The sequence below is a fragment of the Cynocephalus volans genome, chromosome 12, assembly GCF_027409185.1.
Source record: "Cynocephalus volans isolate mCynVol1 chromosome 12, mCynVol1.pri, whole genome shotgun sequence".
Classification (NCBI taxonomy): Eukaryota; Metazoa; Chordata; class Mammalia; order Dermoptera; family Cynocephalidae; genus Cynocephalus; species Cynocephalus volans.
In genome coordinates, this window is record NC_084471.1 from 74,073,396 (window position 1) to 74,091,244 (window position 17,849).

The 17,849-nt window shown below is 38.3% G+C and overlaps 1 protein-coding gene across 1 annotated transcript in view; it reads left to right on the top strand.

The window, feature by feature from the left end:
- Positions 1–17,189, top strand: part of DBX2 (developing brain homeobox 2) — a 33,998-nt gene extending 16,809 nt beyond the window's left edge. The window contains exons 3-4 of the mRNA XM_063115616.1: positions 11,003–11,190; positions 16,857–17,189. Coding sequence (XP_062971686.1) covers positions 11,003–11,190; positions 16,857–17,189 — 521 coding nt within the window. The remainder of the gene's footprint in view (positions 1–11,002; positions 11,191–16,856) is intronic.
- The last annotated feature ends 660 nt before the right edge of the window (positions 17,190–17,849 follow it).

Below are 17,849 nucleotides of genomic sequence, written 5' to 3' on the forward strand. Positions count from 1 at the left end.
TATGGCCATAAAGCAAAGCTCTGTGTGTCAGTCTTTTCTCCTGTCTCACATTCCGAGCGAATTTCTGGACACCATTTAAAGCACTTGACTGAAAAATAAAGCAGTGAATGAAGCTGACTTTTATAGACTCATTCCAGCTCATCTTCCCATATAACCCTGTCCACCTGAAAAGGGATTTAGTGGATGAGCTGAGTGTGTACAGGGACTTGCTGAATACATAGGGCCCATTATCAACTGTGGGGATTGTTTATTAACCAGGACTGATACACTACTATTTTGGAAGTGACCTATTAATTGTCCATTTAACTAGGATGTATTGAATTCAAATAGAAAAATAGAAACCATGACTAAACCTTTTACTCACTCCTTCAAGGTGGTCTGCTATGAGGGCAATTGAAAACTGTCATGCAAATTAAGGAGATATTTATCACCATATATTATAGTATCAGGAAAAGACTTCTGAAGTAGAGACTTAAAACCCAAATATCTGATACCGTATCATAGTGGTATCTCTGTAGAATTAAACCTTGTGGAGTTAGATTCCAGAAGTGGACTTTAAAAGAGGTCCCACACTTAGTTTCAATTATTTTACCTTGATATAATACTGATCTTTTACTTTAGAAAATCTCTGGCAGTACAGTTCAGGTAAGTGGAAATGGACAAAAAAATTCCATGTGACAGGTGGATGTTCATGTATGTATGTGTGAGTGTGTATGTATTTACTTTATAGTGGTGTTTTAAGAGTCTCTAAGCCATAAAAGTTTGGGTCAGTTTATTGAATAGGAATAAAAAGTTGGGCCAGTTTAATAGAGCACATAAAAGTAATGCTAAAGATATTTCCTAGATAGCTTTATCTTCTCATTTGCTTGAAAAATTACATTAGGCAGGTCTCATTTTCCTCCATCTGCTTCTCAGTCTTTCCCACTTTGTGCCTTTTGCATAACTGTTGTAAATTATGGTGTTTATCCCTGGAGGTTTATAAAGTCCTGTGTTTATCTTTTTTTTTCCCCAATTTTAAATAAACATACAAGCTGAAAATCAGCACAGCTCACAACAAGGATAGAAAATGCTGCACTTGGTTTGTCTCTCTTTCTAAAGTTGGAGTTATAAAACAATTTAGAGATGCCACAACTGTTTTTAATAAATGCTGGTGTTTCATATTATTAGTTATAGTTACAACTCTAAAATGAATTTCTTATTTTCTTGTTTGTAATGTTTGTACATATTGGCAACAAATAATGAAATGCTAGAATTATGCTGTCAATAAAAAATTTTACAAAAGTAAGCATGATACCAAGGAACAGTTAATAAGGTTTACATCTGCACAGTAATCCTTTTTATTTTAGGCATTTACTAGGTTTTCTTTTTCCTTCTTTTTTTAATAATAAGAACAATTTTTATGTCCAAGGTTTTAAATTATTTTCCATTGTACAAATGAAGGAAAGTGAATTGTCCAAGTAAACTTGTATTAGGTTTCAGCTTGGACAGCCAAAATTAAGTTTTATACTAAAAGTTTTAATAACTGATGAAGTCAGTGGCCCCCATCATTGTTTCACAATATTGACTTCCCTCTTTCAGAAGGGTAGGATTGGATCAACACATTTGTAATTATGCAAGAGAAATATCATTTTGACTCTTTTAACATGATTCATTTGCTTGTTGTTGACTTAGTTTTTCTTGTTAATGTCTTAGACTTACAAATGACTTTTTGTTGCAATGTGGAAACAATCATTCGTCCAGTGCCCTTCTTACATATAGTGAAAAGTTTAACAGGCTATTTAAGCACAACCCTTACAGTGGGGAAAAATTAAAAGGCAGTGGTAAAAGTTCTCCCCTCCCCCAAAGCAGTGTATGGAAAATCTTTGATATTGCATCCATAAAGTTCTTTTCAAAATAACACATTTCTCCACTAAAATGGAATGGAAAGTTGTGGAAATTATGTAAATAATGACTTTTTAGAAACTACCCGAAAAAGTATAGGAATCTTAATTATGGAGACTAGCTAATTGAATTAACCAGATAATTATTTTGTTTTGCCTTCAACTTGAACTCGGCCTTTTAAGAATTTTATGCTTTAAAAGACAACGTTTAAATTCAGAGCAACGTTGTAAAAATCTGAGGAGGGAAAATACTCTTCTGGAACAAACTGCTCTGCATTTTTCTTGAGAGATGAGCTTATATTCTACATTTTGAGATCATTTTAGTATCTTCTTTTTCTTGTTCAAACATTAAAGAACATAATATACTTGCCAAGTTTGAATTTAGGATTTTGTTGAAGGCAGCAGGGAAGAGACATTATTTTTATTGTTGTGAATGTGGCTTGGTTCTGTGAGTTTCCCTTTCAAAGATGGGAAATGCCCTGATTAGTATTCTTGCCACCCGACCTGGTCATGCTCTCTTTTACTGCTCTCGGCTGGAGTGGTGAGCGGGCTGAGGAAACTGACCAGGACCTATGGGAATCCACAAAAGTCTTCATATAAATATTTTTTTTGATAGAGATTTGACTTTACCACTGTAAAATCTTCAGAGGGGTGCAGCAATTTTGACATCTAATTATATCGTTTAAAACATAATTGGGTGTGTGTGATAAGCTGAATATAGGTTTTGACTTCTCAAAAGTGAAGGAAAGGGTGTTCCATAGGTAAATGACATTTGGTCAACCAAGAAGAATGTTTAAAGGAGTCAAAGAATAAAGACAATAGATTTTCCTAATTGATGGCTCTATTCAGCAGTTCTAGAGAGGTAGTGGAAGTACTGGAGTAACATTTCTGGAACTGGGTTCCTTTTTTCTCCCCAAATGTTCTTAAGCAGTAGTGAGAGGGCAGGAAGTGGGTGGGTGATGGGGGAAGGGGAACTGCTTAGCAATATGGGAGGCTTGTTTCTGATCTTGTCTAGAGTCCTCACCTGAACATAACATGAAATCTAACAGGGCTGCTTATGAAGTTTTGATTTTAGTTTCACCAAAACAAGCACACAAGTACACAGTCGGGGAGGGGAGAATGGGCTGAACAGAACAAAGTAGGAAAGGTATGTGCTGTCAGCTCAGGATGTGTCTATATAATGATAGGGGGTTGTTGAATTGTGCTTTTAGAAACAGACTGTCCAGAACAAGGGCGATCACAGTCCTTCTGAATTTCAAAATGGTCAGACTGTCTACTGTTCATTTCTGGGGGCCCACTTCAAAAGGTACATTGGACAAACTCTTGTATTAAAAACCAGGTTAAGGGGCTGGACAGTTAGCTCTGTTGGTTAGAGTGCAGTCTTGTAACACCAAGGTTAAGTGTTCAGATCCTGTACTAAGGACAAGGGTTCAGATCCTGGTTCAGAACCAGCCACCAAAATAAAAATAAAAACAAAATCAAAAGCAAGAGGGTTAAGAGGTAGGCATCAACTAGAATAGTGAAGGATCTGTATGACTAGTCAGGAATTTTGAAAGAAATTGAGTATTCTGGGGCTGGAGAAGAGAAATGATAGGGAGGACATGAGAATTATCTTCAAATTAGATCTACTGTGTGCAACGTAGATATAAAGGGTAGACCTGGGTCCAATGAGTGGAGTTTAGGAAGAAGTTAAATTTGCGATTGATATAAGGGAAAAATTTCTAGCAAATCAAGTTATATGATAAACATTGTCATTATTATCACGTGGCATTTCCAAATACTAGATTTATAGAGATTGGAGGATAGATTTTTAAATAGCGCAGGTTAGGCAAATGCTATATGTTCTCTCTCCAAACTTTAAATCTACAGAAATTACATAAGATGCACACTAGCATGTACACACACACACACACACACACACACACACACACACACTTGAAAATATGAAGGGTAAGGACACACTTCATGGAAGAGAAGACTCTAGAAGAGAAACCCCTGAAAGACAGGAAACAGGAAGTTGCAACTGTTAGGAATGCTGCTGCTGGAAAAGCTGCTCGCAGACAGGAACCATTCCACATTTGAGGAAAGCTGACTCCAGGAAGGAGAGACATAGACGGGGTTTGAAATAATTGTGTTTGAGGAAACAGTTAATGGAGGCTGATGGCGTTTTAGCTGGCCTGTTGGAGAGGCCTGGATTAAACAAATGACCTCTTGTTTCTTCCAGCTCTGGGAAGCTATTGAATCTATATAAAAGGATGAAAGAATTCTGTTTCTGAAAGAGTTCTTGGTAGCCTCCAGCCTGAGCTGAACTGAAATAATCTTATGTATTTTTTACTCAAAGCCTAGGAGGTGCTTCATAGACTTGTGCTATCACTTTCCTTACAAAATCAGTTTGTACAAAGTCAGTAATTAGTTTTTAATATGAAAAACTGTAAACTAGAAAGCCAGCCTTAAATAACATGGCTTATTAGGAGCGGCCTTCATACAGCACTCCCTGGCCTGCTGTGACCCCAGGGTAGCCCAGATAGGGAACAGATGCTGGTAGGGAACAGGAAACAGAACAAGGCCAGTACCACGGCAGGGTTTAGAAGCTCTGATGGGACAAAGGGCAGCACTAGGCATGTGTAGTCCAGAGACTTTACGGGGCTTCCTGAAGCAATGAAGTGAGAGGATGTGAAACAAAGGAAGCTGCCCAAAATGGGATCAATAATCTGGAGATTTGGATGAGTCCCGGAGAGTGTAAACATCACACAAATTACAGGCGCACTGTTAACGGCCTGGGGTTTTGTTGTATTCCAGTGGTGGAAAGACAGGGCAGAGCTCCAGCTATGTGCTCTTGGGCTGATGTCTAGAAAGTGACTGTATAGGGTCCCTCTTTGTTTTGTAGGGCTCGCTGCCTGCTATAAATAGCGCTGCCCTGTCTTTAGAGTTAGACATGTTTTCTAGAGATCGGGGCGATGGAGAGAGTCGATGGATGGCTACCACAAAATTACCTAATGCTGCGTTTCTCTGTCTCTCCCCACCTTTTCTCCCCAACAATATCATGCACACACAGCACACCTCCATGTGTAGGGCTCTTCACTAGGTCCTTCACACAAGGTTTCTCTGGATGATGGAGATTGGGGAGCATCTCAGGATCCAGGAATCATGCTTTTGAAAAGTTTCCTATCCCATGTCATCCTGCCCTTTTGATAAGACTCTCCCCACTTCCCTGCCTCTTTCCCTGCCCACTCACAACCTTGACAATCTTTGGTGTAATTTTAAAGAGTATTCATTTGCTTTGCTCTGCTTTGATGTGTGACCTCAATTGCACAACTTAACTTTCTGGAGCCTTAGTTTTTTTCCTATGAAAAATGGGGATGTTAATACCTACCTCTAGAGATCGTTAATAAGGATTATATGACATGAGGCACATACTTGACACATACATCATTGAATTGTCCAAATATATATGTTGAGCCTAAGATATATGGAAGCTGCATTATAAAATTATAATAACGATATCCTCAAATTGATAGAGCCTGTAGCACCTTGAATTGGTAACTCCAGCTTTTAAAGCCTCATTCTGCTATATGCCTTATACTATGTATATATTTATTTTTATTTTTATATTACTTATTTATTTTTTTGTCACCTGGAAGTCTCCATACAACTCAGACATTTGTCATGAATCTAGTTGGAAGTGTTTGTTGCTCATAGCTTTTCAGTAGCTTCTGAGAGAATTTTGAGTCCCCACCAAGCTCTTGAAACCCTAATATGTGTTTTGCAGGTATAAATTTGTAGGTTGAGAAGGTATGAAAACGGTGTAGGTTCATCAGTGTAGTTCATGGTTAGATCCAGAGATAGCCCATAAAAGATGCATGGCTGAGACACGGGCCGGAGCATCAGTGGTTGTAGAAGCAGGTTTGTAATATGCTTCTTGTAGGAACCCGAGACAGGCAACCAGCAAAGAAAGGAAGGATGTGATATTCTTTATCTTTGTCATAATTTTGCTTGTTGGTTTGGTTGTATTTGTGTTTGTTATAGGGCAGGAAACCTGAGGACCAGACCCAGGAGTTAATTATTTTGCCCTCCCGACCCCTCCAGGTCTTTCTTTTAGAGATTGAGGTCTGGTTTGGGTTCATGCCCTGCAAAATGTTAGTATCTACCACAATGGTGGTAATAATTTATTTGTAGATTCCCATGAAAGGAATCTTATTTTTCATTACTTAAAAATAGTTCATTAGGAAAACCTATGGGTTTCTATTAAAAATGTTAGGGGCATTTAAATAAATTTTATTTCCCCATTGTTTAATTTTACCATGTAGACCTTGGTGATGAAGGGGCTAAAACAAGTGGAATTTTGAGCCTTACTTATAAAAACTGTACTTAGAAAAAAACATTAATGTGGATATTTTTTACTCTACCTTTATAGGTCTGTAAATTTGTTTTGGACTCTAAATGTAAAAAGTTTTATTAACTCAGAAAATGTTTGCATTTCTAAAATGCTAGGTTGGTCATGTCCTTCTTGAAAGACTTCCCTTGATTAATTACCACCTAAATTAGTTTAAGTCACCTTTGTCCTAATGTACCGTCCCAGCTTATCTCTGTGTTCTTCCTAGTCAATCATACCTGCAATCTGGAAACACCAGGCTGTGTGAGATTCATAGATCCACCATGTTTCATACTTGTCTTCACTGGGCTTCATGCCTCTGCAAATATTAATCCCTCTGCTCTGCCCGTCTTTCCCTAGGTTGCCAGCAGGAGGAATTGCTGTTCTACTTGCTGGGCCTACTTTGTTGGCCTCCCAGACTCAATGCTGTACATGCCTTCTCTGCTATGGTCTGTGGTTACTCTATCGTGGTAACCTTGCTCTTTGCGACTGTGCTCTTCTCGGGCCATTTGTGGTCAACTCTGAAGACCTTAAGGATGGAATGGATCCATCTTCAATTGTCAGTCAGCAAGAGCTTGATACCTCTGTCTAGTTATTCCCAAAAAGTTGCTATAATGTTTGCTTGTTTCCATTAGAAAAGAAAACCAAACTTAAAATGTAGACAGGGAAACGATTATTTGTCTGTAATTCTTTAATAGTCTATCTTAGTGTTTATTTTTGCCTTTTTAATCTTCATTTCTCTGCATTCTTAGTTAGTTGTAAGCATAGTATACATCTCATGTATCATGCTTTAAAAAATTATAATGTATTTTCTTTGCTGTTGCCTGATCTTCATAGTCCTTATCTTTAATGGTTCTTTAAAATTTCACCAAGTGGATGATTTACTTACAAGCTTTTTTGCCTTTGGATATTTAGTTTTTTATCCTAATTTTTAATACTTATGGCTGTAGAAATGTTTGATTGGATACATTTACAAAATTAAGAATGCTGTAATGCAGAGGTGATGGAGTTTGGATGTGTTGTCCCCTCCAAAACTCATGTGGAATTTTGATCCACAATATGGCAGTGTTGGAAAGTGATTGAGTCATGGGGGTGGATCCCTCATGAATGGATTAATGCTCTCCCTGGGGGTGGAGGGATAAATGAGTGAGTTCTTGCTCGATTAGTTCCTGCGAGAGCTCATTGTTTAGAAGACCCTGGCACCTCCTCTCTCTCTCTTGCTTCCTCTTTCTTGACTCCTCTCGCCATGTGATCTGCTTGTACCTGCCGGCTGCCTGCCACTTTCTGCTATGAGTAGAAGCAGCCTGAGGCCCGTGCCAGATGCAGCTGTCCCAGAATCATAAGCCAAATAAACCTCTTTCCTTTATAAATTACCCAGTCTCAGGTATTTCTGTTATAGCAACACAAAATGGACTAATACAAGAGGAAAAAGCCAAGAATTTGAATTCAGAACATTTTGGTGCCAGCTGAGCTCTGTGTCTTTTGTGTAGCTTTGGACCTTGACTGATCACACTTCATCTGTAGTGAGGGATATCCATGCATGTGACTCTTGTGAGGGTCAAATGAAATTCAACAAGGGGAAGTAAAGTAGATTTGTGGGATCCTCGATGTATGCTAGGCACTGAAATTTTCTTACGCTATTTCGTTGAATCCTTGGAGCAGCCTTATAAGATCAGCTGAAAGAGACGAGGTAACTTGCTCCAAGTCATGCAGGTAAGTGCCGAGATCTAAACCCACTTCTTCCATACTCCAAAGTCCTTTGTTGGAGGCTTCCAGGAGAGACATGATCCCAGCAGGTTGATCTGTACACTGAAATAACACAGAAGGGCCAGTTCCAAGATATCCATATCAAAGAATGTTCAGAGAAGAAAAGCATTTAGAAAAAGATGAACATATTTAGATATTCAGATTTTTTTAATCATTGATCAGTATTTCATAAAACTTCTTAAATTTCTGATAAAGAATAGTGAATCCATTGACAAAACCTGACTTCAAGATATGATCTCGGCATGAGACAGACAAAAAGAATTAGTGCTGTACAAGGGGAAATAATCAAGATCCCATGTAAGGATGAAGGGAAAGGGCATCAATGAAAGTAGATGTTTGTAAAGAATTGGTCTTGATGACATCCCAGGGCTATGAGATAGCTAAGGAGATGCAGAGCTACAGAACTAGGAGGGAAGAGGGAGAGGTCAGTGGTTCTTCTCGCATTGTGAGGATGAACTGGAATGAGGTGTAACCCAGGGCCCAGAGATGAGCCAGGATATGTTTGTAATATTTTAGACTAATAGGAAAGGAAGCTATCATATTGGAAAGAAGCAAATAGGAAAGAAGCAAAATTGACAAGATTTATTGTCATTGTAAATACAAATCAGATCATGGAAGTATTGTGTAGGGTTGAGAGGACTTGTTTTGGTATCAGTCTTCCTGGCTGATTTGAAACCCTAGCTATGTGACCTTAGGCAACGTTACTTAACCTTCCTAAGTTTTATTTCTGTAAAATGAGGAGAATACTAATAGCATTTATGACATAGATTCATCATGAGGATTAAATGCAATAATGCACATTAGTGGCTTAACTGGCCACTTAACAGTGCAGAATGAGTGCTCGGTGCATGTTTATTATTATCATGTCCTGTCCTGCCTGAGCATCTTCTCTTGATATTCACTACCTACTAGATAATATCCCAAACCCTTGCAGTTCTCTATGCTCTAGCTCCATTCCACTCTGTAATCTCTGTGCTAGAGCCTGGCAGGTAAAAAATACAGCTGAGGCCATGGCAAATTGGGGGCCACATACTCCGTCTAAAAGGGATGCCTGGTACTCACTCTGGTAGCTCTTCCCCCAGTGTAGTTACCTTTGAAGAGGCAATGAAACCTGGGCTTCACATGAAACCTTCTAGTTACTAAATGTAGACAACTAAATCAGAATTCTCAACCAACATCTACAACTGAACAAAGCCCATCTGCAGGCTGGATGTGGTGGTTTCCAGCTTACAATCTCTGCTTCATGCCTTTCTCCAGCCTTGCAGACTTCTTGCTTTTCTTTGTATGGACTTTATTCCTTTGTGCCTTAATGCTTCAGACATGCTAGCCACTCTGCCTGGGGTGACCTTGGTTCTTTCTCTCTTTGACTGGAATGTTGTTTTAGACTTAGCTAAACCTGTTTTCTCTGAACTCATCATTTCCTCCTTTGTAATGCCAGAGCACTTTGCAGATCATTCTGGTCTAGTACTTATGACATTCATTTACTTGTTTATTCAGTGAATAATTATCAAGCACCAGAATCTTATCAGCTACAACTGTAAACCAGTGTCCCAGCTCTCCTGGTGCCTGCATTATGGAGTGTCCATCCTCCCATAGAAGATAAGCTCCTTTAGGGCAGGGACTATGGGCTGTTTGTTGGTTTCCTCAGCAATTAGCCCTGTGAGCCTGACACCCAGTGAATTAGTTTCCTATTGCTGCTGTAACAGATTCTCACAAATTTAGTGTCTTAAAACAGTACATACTTATCTTATAGTTATTGAGGTTAGAAGCCTGAAATGGGTCACGGGGCTAAAATCAAGGTGTCGGCAATCTGTGTTCCTTTTGGAGGCTCTGGGGAGAATTGGTTTCTTTGCCTTTTCCAGCTTCTTGAGGCTGCCTGAATTCCTTGGCTTGCAGCCCCTTCCTTCTTTTTCAATGCAAGAAGGGTAGCATCTTCAAATCTGTCTCTGGCTATGAACTCCTATTTTGCTTCCCTCTTCTATTTATAAGGACCCTTGTGATAACACTGGGACCATCTGGGTAATCCAGGATACTCTCCTCATCCCAGGGTCAGTTGATAAGTAAACTCAATTCCATTTACAACCCTAATTCTCCCTTGCCATGTAATGTACCATATTCACAAGTTCTGGTGATTAGGACATGGATATCTTTGGGAGGGTCATTATTCTGCCTGCCACACCTGGGAAGGAGAATGAGTGAATGAATGAATGAATGATGAATGCATGTGAACTCTCAGAGGGTGGGAACCACTACTGTGCTAGCCACAAAATGGCTGAAAAAGTAGCAAATGCCTCTGACTTCAAGGAGTTGATGGTCAGTGAAATTGGATGGGGGCTCGTGATGGTGGTTGAGAGTCCTTCAGCTCCTTCTTTGGATCTCAGATTAAACATCTTGGACTCTTGCAAACTTTCTCTGACATCCCAGATTTAGATTGGACCCCTTGATTTGTGTTCCCAAAGTACCCTCTTTAGGAATACTTCATCACACTTGTGATGCTAACTCAGCAGATGCCCTTCCACTAGATTTTACAGGTAATGAGGACAATAAAACATATCTGTTTCATTTCTGAATGTGTACTATTCAGAGTGCCTATCATAGGGTTGTGTTCAAATATTTGCTGAAAAAAATGAATGAGTAAATAAAATGAGGAATTAGAGAAAAACCAAGTGTTTAAACTACCCACTACTTGTTCTGTAGTGGGGCTTTGTAACCTGAGACCATGGACTTTCCAACAGGACAGGCGACATTGGGAGGGCAGACATATGTGCCACCCCCCCCCACTCCTGGGTAGCAAAGAGCATTTATCAGATTCTCGAAGGAGTCCATAACCAAAACAAGGTTAAGAAATACTGCTCTAAGCATGAAGGGTTCAGAGAAGAGATAATTTGGCCATGGTTCAGATAGGAGAATACCGTACTCTTCTGGGAAAGACAGACTGACTTCTTTTTAAAGCTAACTGGTCTTTTGTATCTCCCCTCCCCAGGAGAAGAAAGTGTGCTGCCTCTCCTGACACAGGATTCTAATTCTAAAGCTCGGAGGGGCATTTTAAGAAGAGCTGTCTTTTCTGAGGATCAGAGAAAGGCTCTGGAGAAAATGTTTCAGAAGCAGAAGTATATCAGCAAAACAGACCGAAAGAAACTTGCCATCAACTTGGGCTTAAAGGAATCACAGGTACTAATGAGCAGGAAGAGGTCTACTGCTCCTGATTTCTGAAGGAATAAAGTGAAATCCATTCAATTGGGAAATATTTCTTGTTCTAGCATAGTGTTGTACCCTGAGGTGTTCTTGAAATACTTTTCATAATTTTTCAGTGGGTAGAAATACTCGTATATGTTCTTATTTAGATATAAGTCCATTTGTTGCCATTGGGCTGATGGATTGTTCCCAAATGAAGAGAAATGCCAACGATGTGATATTTGCATGATAAATTGTTTGCTCTGTATTCAGTAATTTTGCATCTGCAGCACTTACACACCTTTCTTGTACATTGATGTTTTGTGTAATTGTGAATGAAACTTTCTGGCTTTTTGGGGGTCCAGAATACTTTATTTAAAGTATTCTTTATTATAATTAATTAACATCATAAGGCACTAGCATTTTCCTATTTAATCAGCTTTATAATCACCATATGAAATGAGCACAATAATCATTCCCGTTTTTTAGATGAAGACATGTAGAGCATTGAACATAAGCCTAATGTTATGTTGCAAAGCTGTTTTAGAGCTGGGCTCCCACTCCAGGCAGCCTGACTTTGGCGTTTGTGTTCTCCTTAACCTAGAGTCACCATGGAGAGTTATTCAGGGTGTTCACTGTACAAGGGGAATCTGGCCAAAGGGGATGGTGGCAGCTGAAAGGTACTCTGCTTGCCAAGCTAGGTTTCCTGGTGCAGGCCTACAGCCACCTAAATTTTTCAAATTAGCATAAAGCCCTGAAGGGCTACCAGAGGCTCTGTCTTAACCAATATGTTCTATTCTTCCTCATTACAAATGACCTGGTTTGTAACTTGGGACCTTATTAAAACCAGTTTTTATTGGATGAAACTCTCCTTAACCTTGCTTCTTTTCCCTAGGGAAGTGATCTGTCTCTGTAAACCCCCTTCAGACCCCCACAAACTTTTTTGAGTAGCGGGAAGCAGAATGTGGAGTGGTAGAGGGCAATCAGCTCAGATCAGCCAGTCTGTGCCCTCCTTGCTGTGTGGTACTAATGAGCCTTAATTGATTGATCTGTGTCTCAGTTGCTCATTTAAGAAAGCAGGAACATATAGAAATGCCATCTATGTCACAGAGCAATGTGTATATGTAACAGATAAATCAGTAGGTATATCCTGATGGCCTACTGTGTGCAAGATGCTGTGTTAGGTAGGCAGTAAGAGGGAATACTGATAAACGCAAAGTAAGTAAGACATACTCTTTGTACCCAGGAACCTGTACACCTAGTGGAAGCTCATGAAAAGTTAAATAATGTAAGACTATATAATAATACAGGGGACATCACCTAGTAGGTTAGATATACTGCGAAATAAGGAAGCTAGGTGAGTAGTTCTCAAAGCTACGCAACTGTGGAGCCTTATGTTAATCCACATCTCTGGAAAGGACACCCTTATGACAGGTCCTTATGCCTCCTGGGAAGTCTAGTGATGGAACTGTCCTCAGATGAGCTGTTGGGCCTGAGTGAGCACTGCACGGGGACTCAGTTGACCTGGCCTACATCTCATTGGTGTGGATAAAAAGCGCCATAGTTAGAGGGGAGAAAATGTGCAGGTTTGGGGGGCTGGGGAGCCTTTGCAGAGTTAGAACTAGAAGTAGGTGTTAAAAGATGGATGGTATCTGGTTTTGATCTGACAGTGCTCTGAGAAAGTGTGAAAATCTCTGATAGTAAATATCATGTTCCTAAAAAGAGACTCTGGAAAAGAGAATGCAACTACCATATTAAAAAAAATGCATGGGGGGGATGACTATAATCTCTCTCCACCCCCCAGAAAGCAACTGTTTTCCTATTTGTATGTTATCTTCTGCTTCTTATACATAAGCATATAGTTTTACATAGTTATTTGTATTGTTTTTAAAATTCAGGTGCCTCAGGAAAGAATGCCTTTGGTCTTATTGAATATGGTGGAACATCTCAGGAGTAATTTAACATTTTGTTATTTGCATACATGTCCCACTATGTATGGTATTATGGTAAACTCAAACAAAAGGGAAATCAGTGCAGTTAAAAATGAAAACTCATCTTAGTCTCCTCTAATTCAACTCCTTGGTTACTACTGTTGTTTTTAAATGGCTCTTGTTTGAATATATTGACACATCATGTATGTGTCATTGTATGTGGGTTGTATATGCAGAAACATACGATAACACTAACATTTGCATAATGCTTACCACGTGCCCTCACATTTGATGTCATTTAATTCTAACAAAGATCCCATCAAATAGCTACTTTTATTACCCCTACTTTACAAATGAAAAAGCTGAGACCCAGAATTGTGTATATATATATATATTTAAATAAAAAGAGAATCATACTGTGCACATATTTTGGCTTTTCCTGAAGAAGTGTACAACTCACCAGTACAACCAGCATGCAGATCAAGCGGCAGAAGCCAGAAGTCCCCCGAATATCACCTCCCAGTCACTTCCTGCTCCTTCCAGGAATATCCACTATCCTGACTTCCAACAAAATGGATTAGTTTTGCCTGTGTTGGTACTCTCTATAAATAGCACCGTTCAGTACATATTCTTTTGTATATGACTTCTTTCACTTAACATTGTGTTTGTGAGATTCTTCATGTTGCATGTGGCAGTAGCTCATTCAAGCTCATTGCTGTGTAGTATCACCATGACATGGGCCATCACAATTTGGCCATTCTGCAGATGGTGGACATACATGTTATTCCCAGTTTTTGGCTGTTATGAAGAATGCTGCAGACAATGTATATTTTTTTGTGGTTTTTCTTTTTCTTTCAAATGTTGTGGAATGCATCCTTCCATGTCAGTACATACAGATCTACTTCATTCTTTTTTTGACCATGGCATGGATATATCGTAATTAATAAGTTGATCCTCAACTTTAAGTTGCTTCCAGTTTTCACTACTGCATATCTTTATGCACTTTTAAAAAATTCCCCTAGAGGGAACTAGGAGTGGGACTTATATGTTAACATGTATGTACATTTTAAATTGTGATAGAATACAAGTTCCTTTCCAAATATAATATTGTATCAAATTAAGTACTGAATTACATCAAATTTTCACTCTTATTAACAAAAAGTCCCTTTTTGCAAACCATCCACCATTTATCATTTTTAAAAAATGTGGACAATCTCAAGGGCTATGGTATTTGCTATTTTTAATTTGAATTTTCCTAACTACCAAGAATTTGAGGGATTTTTAATCACTTACTGGCCAGTCTGTGAATTGGCCTTTTTATGGCTGCATAATTTTTCCTATCATATTGTCTTTTTGTTGATATGCAGCAATTATTTTGGCTGTTAATAAATATATTTGAAATATTATGATTAGTAACATTTTCCTGTTACAGATGTTGCAAAAATCTCCAAGTCTGTGGATTTTTTTATTGTGGTAAAATATGCATCACATAAAATTCACCCTTTTAACCTTTTTTTAAATGTTCAATTCATTTGCATTAAGAATATTCATTCACATTGTTGTGCAACCATCACCACCATGCGTTTCCAGAACTTTTTTTGTCTTGCAAAACTGAAACTCTGTATCCATTAAACAACTCCTAATTCCCCCCTCCCCCCAGCCCCTGGCAACCACCATTCTGCTTTCTGTTTCTACGAATGACTATTCTAAACATCTGATATGAGTGGAATCATACAGCGTTTGTCCTTTTGTGACTGCAGTATTTCACTTAGCATAATTTCTTCAAGGTTCATCAATGTTGTAGCGTGTGTCAGAATATCCTTCCTTCTTAATGCTGAATAATATCTCATCGTATGTATATGGCCATGTTTTGTTTATCCATTTATCTATTGATGAACACTTGGTTGCTTCCATTTTTTGTGAATACTGCTGCTATGAACATGGGCATACAAATATCTCTTCAAGTCCCTGCTTTTCATTCTTTTGAGTAGTTTGTGAATTTTTCATACATTTATGGTGTGTTTATTTGTATAGAAATTTCTCATTTTTATGTAGTCAGCTCTGTCTTTTCATTTGTGGCCTCTATGTTTCATGGGATGCTTAAGAAAACATTGATCTCCTAGGGCTCTAATGATAATCTCTTATATTTTTTTCTAGAACTCTTATAGTTTTTATGTTTAGCTATTTAATCCATCTGGAATTTGTTTTTGTATTTGTTAGGAGGTAGAACTTGTATGTTTTCCCCCAAATATATACATTTGTCCCAACACCATTGATTATGAGGAAACTCCTTTTGTGTTTTTTATTCATTGAGATATCACAAATATTTTCAGATGTTCAGAAAAGCGGAGGGAAGAAAGAACAGTAAATGTGATGAAAAAGGCAGGAATCACAAATGGGAACAAATAACTGTCTCAGTGAAAACCCATTAGAAATACTTGGCATGCTTTCTAGGAGTAAATACCCACTGCAAATAATAAATGTGGTCATGAATAGAACCAAATGCTCTGGTATGTACACATTAGTCCTGTTTTCTTATGAAAAGCCTTAATCACAGGATTGTAACTGAGATCCAGTTTGTTGGAATCAATTGCGTGTGGTCAATTTCTTTTGTGGCCATTTTGAACATTGCCAATCAAGTTGAAAGAATGAAGAAATTGCTTTGCCAACCTGGAACGATCTTCTCAGAATTTTTTCTTTTATTGAGAGAAATATTTTGTTGGTGTATTTTAATAATTATTTCTTTAGGTAAAAAAAAAATTGCAGTTTTTGTTTTAAAAATAGAAATCTACTAAACCCTTGGTATAAGGATGTAATGTAATACACAGGAAAAGAATGTGATTGGCTTTTAAGATATCAAGAAAACAATTGTGAAGTTTTCTGCTCAGCACAGTTGGCTACACAGTGGATAAACAGAGAGGTTAATAATAAAGAGAGACTGGAGCTGGGTGGGTGATATGAAGGTATGACTCAAATTAGGAACCACTATCATAAGCACTTTTGGCTTAATTACAATCAATTGTTATTTATTGAGACTGATGCTTAGAGTTTGATAAATCCCGGGAGTAATCAAGACTTGAAAACTGTATAAAGTGCAATTTATCAAAGTGTTATAAAATATATTCTTAATTTAGTCTCAAAAAACTACTGAATGTTTACAAGAGCCTGGGCCCTGGAGTCAGACAATCATGGGTTCTAGTCTAAGCACTTTCATTTTACCAGCTGTGTGACCTTGAGCTGGTCAATTTCTCCAAATCTCAGTGTTCTTACATGTGAAATGAGGACTTCTTACAGCCATTGTCAGGACTGTCAGGATCAAATTGTAAAATCCACCCAGTGTACTATGTAGTCTGATGCCTGGCATAAACTAAACACTTAGGTGCTATTACTAGTCCATATATTTCCTTGGGATAAATACTTTATCACAGAATAAGTCATGTTTTAAAATGAAAAGAGTCAAGTCAGTTTTGAAAGATATCAGACTTCACAAGAAGTAACCAATTTGCTACAGTCATTTTGTTTCAGAAGTGTGTGTGGAGATATTACATGAAAGTAAGTTAGTTCTCAGACATTTTTGAAGGAGTCCATGTGAAAAGCCACAGGAACTTTGCCAGGTTGGCTGTCATACTAAGGAATTCTGTAGGAGGGATAGTAGAAGCAATTACAGCTTAAAATACTAAAGTGAAATAACCTGGAGCAAGTGATCATTTTCTCCAATTATTTTATCAATAGGTGAAAATTTGGTTTCAGAACCGAAGGATGAAATGGCGGAATTCAAAGGAAAAGGAAGTGCTTTCCAACAGGTGTATCCAAGAAGTAGGCCTCCAAGAGGATCCCCTCTCTCGGTCTGCTCTGGGTTTTCCTTCTCCATGTCCTTCAATATGGGAAGTCTCCCAACAGCACTCAAGTCCAAGATGGAGAGAGAATTCTCCAGAACCTTCAGAAAGACTAATCCAGGAGAGGTCAGGGCCACCCCTCCCAGAAGCAAATTCACTCCAAGATGCCTTGTATTTGTGTTCTGAAGAAGAAGCTGGAGACAAGGGTGTACTTACTGGGGCTGTCTGAATGGAAGCGTTCTTCTGCGTTAATTTAAAAGAACACTTAACTAATAATTTTTGGACTCTAAACCAGCTAGCCTGTGCCTCATCATTGCCTAAAACCTAACAGCTTTGGAGTAATGCATGAGCTAACGCTTTAGGAAACCCTCTCCAATGTTCTCTTCTTTGGTCCTAGACTCAGGCTTAATCTGTACATGGAGTAGGATCTCCCAGGAAGTATGATGGAACTGAACAGGATAAGAGCAATAGTTGGCTCGGTTCCTGCTCTGAGTACATGTATATATGTGTGTGTCTCTACATGTGTGTACATATATAAATATTCATTAAAATGCATTAGTAGAAGCTAGCTCCTCTTTAAGTATTACATTGAGTAAATTCATTTCCTTTTATATGAAGAAAAATAAACCATCAACAGAATGTTATTCCTTTTTTGAAAATAATGTAAAATTTAGACTCTAGTCCAGACTTTCATACCACAAGAACATGTTTTAAAAAATTCTGTTTTCTGATTTTTTTTGGTATCCAGCTGTAAGTGAATTTTAACAACTCAGATCAGCGATCCTAATCAAATGAGTCACTGTTAGATGCATACAGTTTTAAAAATATATATTTAAAATGAACCCAGGCTGCCCATTTAGCCCAGTTGGTTAGAGCACAGCTGTGTAAC